The 2,301-nt window shown below is 37.2% G+C and overlaps 1 protein-coding gene across 1 annotated transcript in view; it reads left to right on the top strand.

Moving 5' to 3' along the window:
* The window catches only part of LOC104810146 (protein DETOXIFICATION 43), a 3,821-nt gene that overhangs the window by 1,102 nt on the left and 418 nt on the right, over window positions 1-2,301 (top strand). Inside the window, 9 exon segments of the mRNA XM_019202162.1 lie at window positions 17-127; window positions 237-372; window positions 684-780; window positions 1,027-1,127; window positions 1,214-1,377; window positions 1,516-1,587; window positions 1,713-1,829; window positions 1,942-2,037; window positions 2,122-2,243. Coding sequence (XP_019057707.1) covers window positions 17-127; window positions 237-372; window positions 684-780; window positions 1,027-1,127; window positions 1,214-1,377; window positions 1,516-1,587; window positions 1,713-1,829; window positions 1,942-2,037; window positions 2,122-2,243 — 1,016 coding nt within the window.

The raw sequence follows: 2,301 nt of genomic DNA, 5'->3' as shown, positions 1-2,301 counted from the left end.
GAGCGGAAAGAGATACATACGCTCTGCATCAACTGCGCTGATTCTCGGATTGATTCTTGGATTCTTGCAAGCTGTTTTCTTGATTTTCAGCTCAAAGGGACTTCTAGGGATCATGGGGGTGAAGCAGGTAAACTGCAGAAATATATTTACATACTGCCTGTCAAAGCATATATATATATATCAAAAAATTTAATATATGACGTGAAAAATGCGTAAATTGTATTTAAATGGATCAGAATTCGCCCATGTTTCCACCGGCGAAGAAGTACCTGACGTTACGCTCTCTGGGCGCTCCAGCCGTTCTTCTCTCGCTTGCCATGCAAGGCATCTTCCGCGGGTTTAAGGACACCAGAACTCCTCTCTATGCCACTGGTATGATGAGTGAAATTATTTTAGAATTTTTTAAACAATTATAAGAACCGAATTTGATATGAATCTTAACATGTTGTAAACGTAATCGTGTCTGAATTCATTTTCTGAATCACAACAGCTGTTAGGGTTTTATCTTCCATCTCTCAAACGGACAATGAAACTACGTAATCACATATGCACAATTGACTATATTTTTTTTTTCCCAAATATCAATTAAAGTGTTGATTTTCATATGATTATTGAAAGTAATCATCGTAAGTTTTCACGTGAGGATCTAACGCACGTGTCACGTGTCTCGTCAAAAAATGCAGTTGCTGGAGATCTGATGAATGTCGTGCTGGATCCGATCTTCATTTTTGTGCTGCGTCTTGGCGTCAGTGGTGCTGCCATTGCTCATGTTCTTTCTCAGTAAGTTTTTCTTTTTCGAATTTATATCGGACTTTTAATAATGTCACGTAATTACATGTATTGGTATAGATATTTTTTCATGTAAATGTCAGGTAATTTCAGTTTTGGGTCATTATGAAAATCTAAATGCAAATAGAATTTGTTTTTTATATTATGTACACAAAATTTTAATACAGTATAGATCAAATATTTATGTAGATGTAGCTGCATGTTATCTGCAATATTGATGCTTCATTTTGTGGGCAGGTACTTGATATGTCTGATTCTGTTCCTCCGTTTGGCAAAGAAAGTCAAACTGATGCCACCGAGTCTCGGCGATTTGCAGTTCAGCCGATTCCTCAAGAACGGTTTGATACATATATACACTCTTCCATATGATCATATATAAGATATATATATGATCCGAATCTGACACTTGTTACATTGAAAATAGGGTTTCTGCTTCTTGCAAGGGTTGTGGCAGTGACATTCTGTGTGACCTTAGCTGCATCAATGGCGACTCGTCTCGGTTCAAATCCTATGGCGGCCTTCCAGATCTGTTTACAGGTCTGGTTAACGTCTTCGCTTCTTGCTGACGGTCTTGCCGTTGCTGGTCAGGTACTGATTAATTTTTGTACACACTCGTAAATCTTCGTTTAGAACGTAGGGATGTATCGACGACGAAGGAGTTGCGTATATACGTGTTTTCGTATGAATATAATACGATATTCCTGGTTTGAAAATTCCCATTTTCAGGCTATTTTGGCTTGTGCATTTGCTGAGAGGGACTACAACAAGGTGACTGCAGTTGCTTCTCGTGTTCTACAGGTATGTGTACATGCATGCATGCATGCATGCATGTATGTATGGTGGGTGTATATATGTGTATTTTTAATAGATTTATGACAAAACAAAGATAATATGAAACTGAAACAAAATTCTGGTATTTGCAGATGGGTTTTATACTAGGATTGGGACTGGCACTTTGTACGGGACTGGGTCTGTACTTTGGTTCCGGAATGTTCTCGAAGGACCCTAATGTCATTCACTACATAACCATCGGCATACCGGTAATATATACATACATACATACATACATATATATATTTATTAGCAATATAATATAATAAATAAAATAATAATAATCAGGATATTAATTCGTTCCAATGGTTGCATCATCAGTTTGTGGCGGCGACGCAGCCCATAAATTCCTTGGCCTTTGTGTTTGACGGAGTCAACTTTGGAGCGTCCGACTTTGCTTACACTGCTTACTCTATGGTACTAATCAATTAAATTATATTGTTTTCAATTAATTAATTAATTAATAATCTGAATAATTAATTTTTATTTTTAATAAAACAGGTTGCAGTTGCGGCAGTAAGTATTGTAGCAGTGATATTTCTGGCGAAGAGCAGTGGGTTTGTTGGAATTTGGGTGGCCCTTACCATCTACATGGCCCTTCGAGCCATTGCTGGAATTGCAAGGTACACTTTTTTTTTTTTTTATTATTCTGTTCTGTGATATTTGAGAATCACCGTCAAT

The sequence above is a fragment of the Tarenaya hassleriana genome, unplaced genomic scaffold (assembly GCF_000463585.1).
Source record: "Tarenaya hassleriana unplaced genomic scaffold, ASM46358v1 Cleome17, whole genome shotgun sequence".
Lineage (NCBI taxonomy): Eukaryota > Viridiplantae > Streptophyta > Magnoliopsida > Brassicales > Cleomaceae > Tarenaya > Tarenaya hassleriana.
This window is presented reverse-complemented; position numbering and strand designations above follow the sequence as displayed.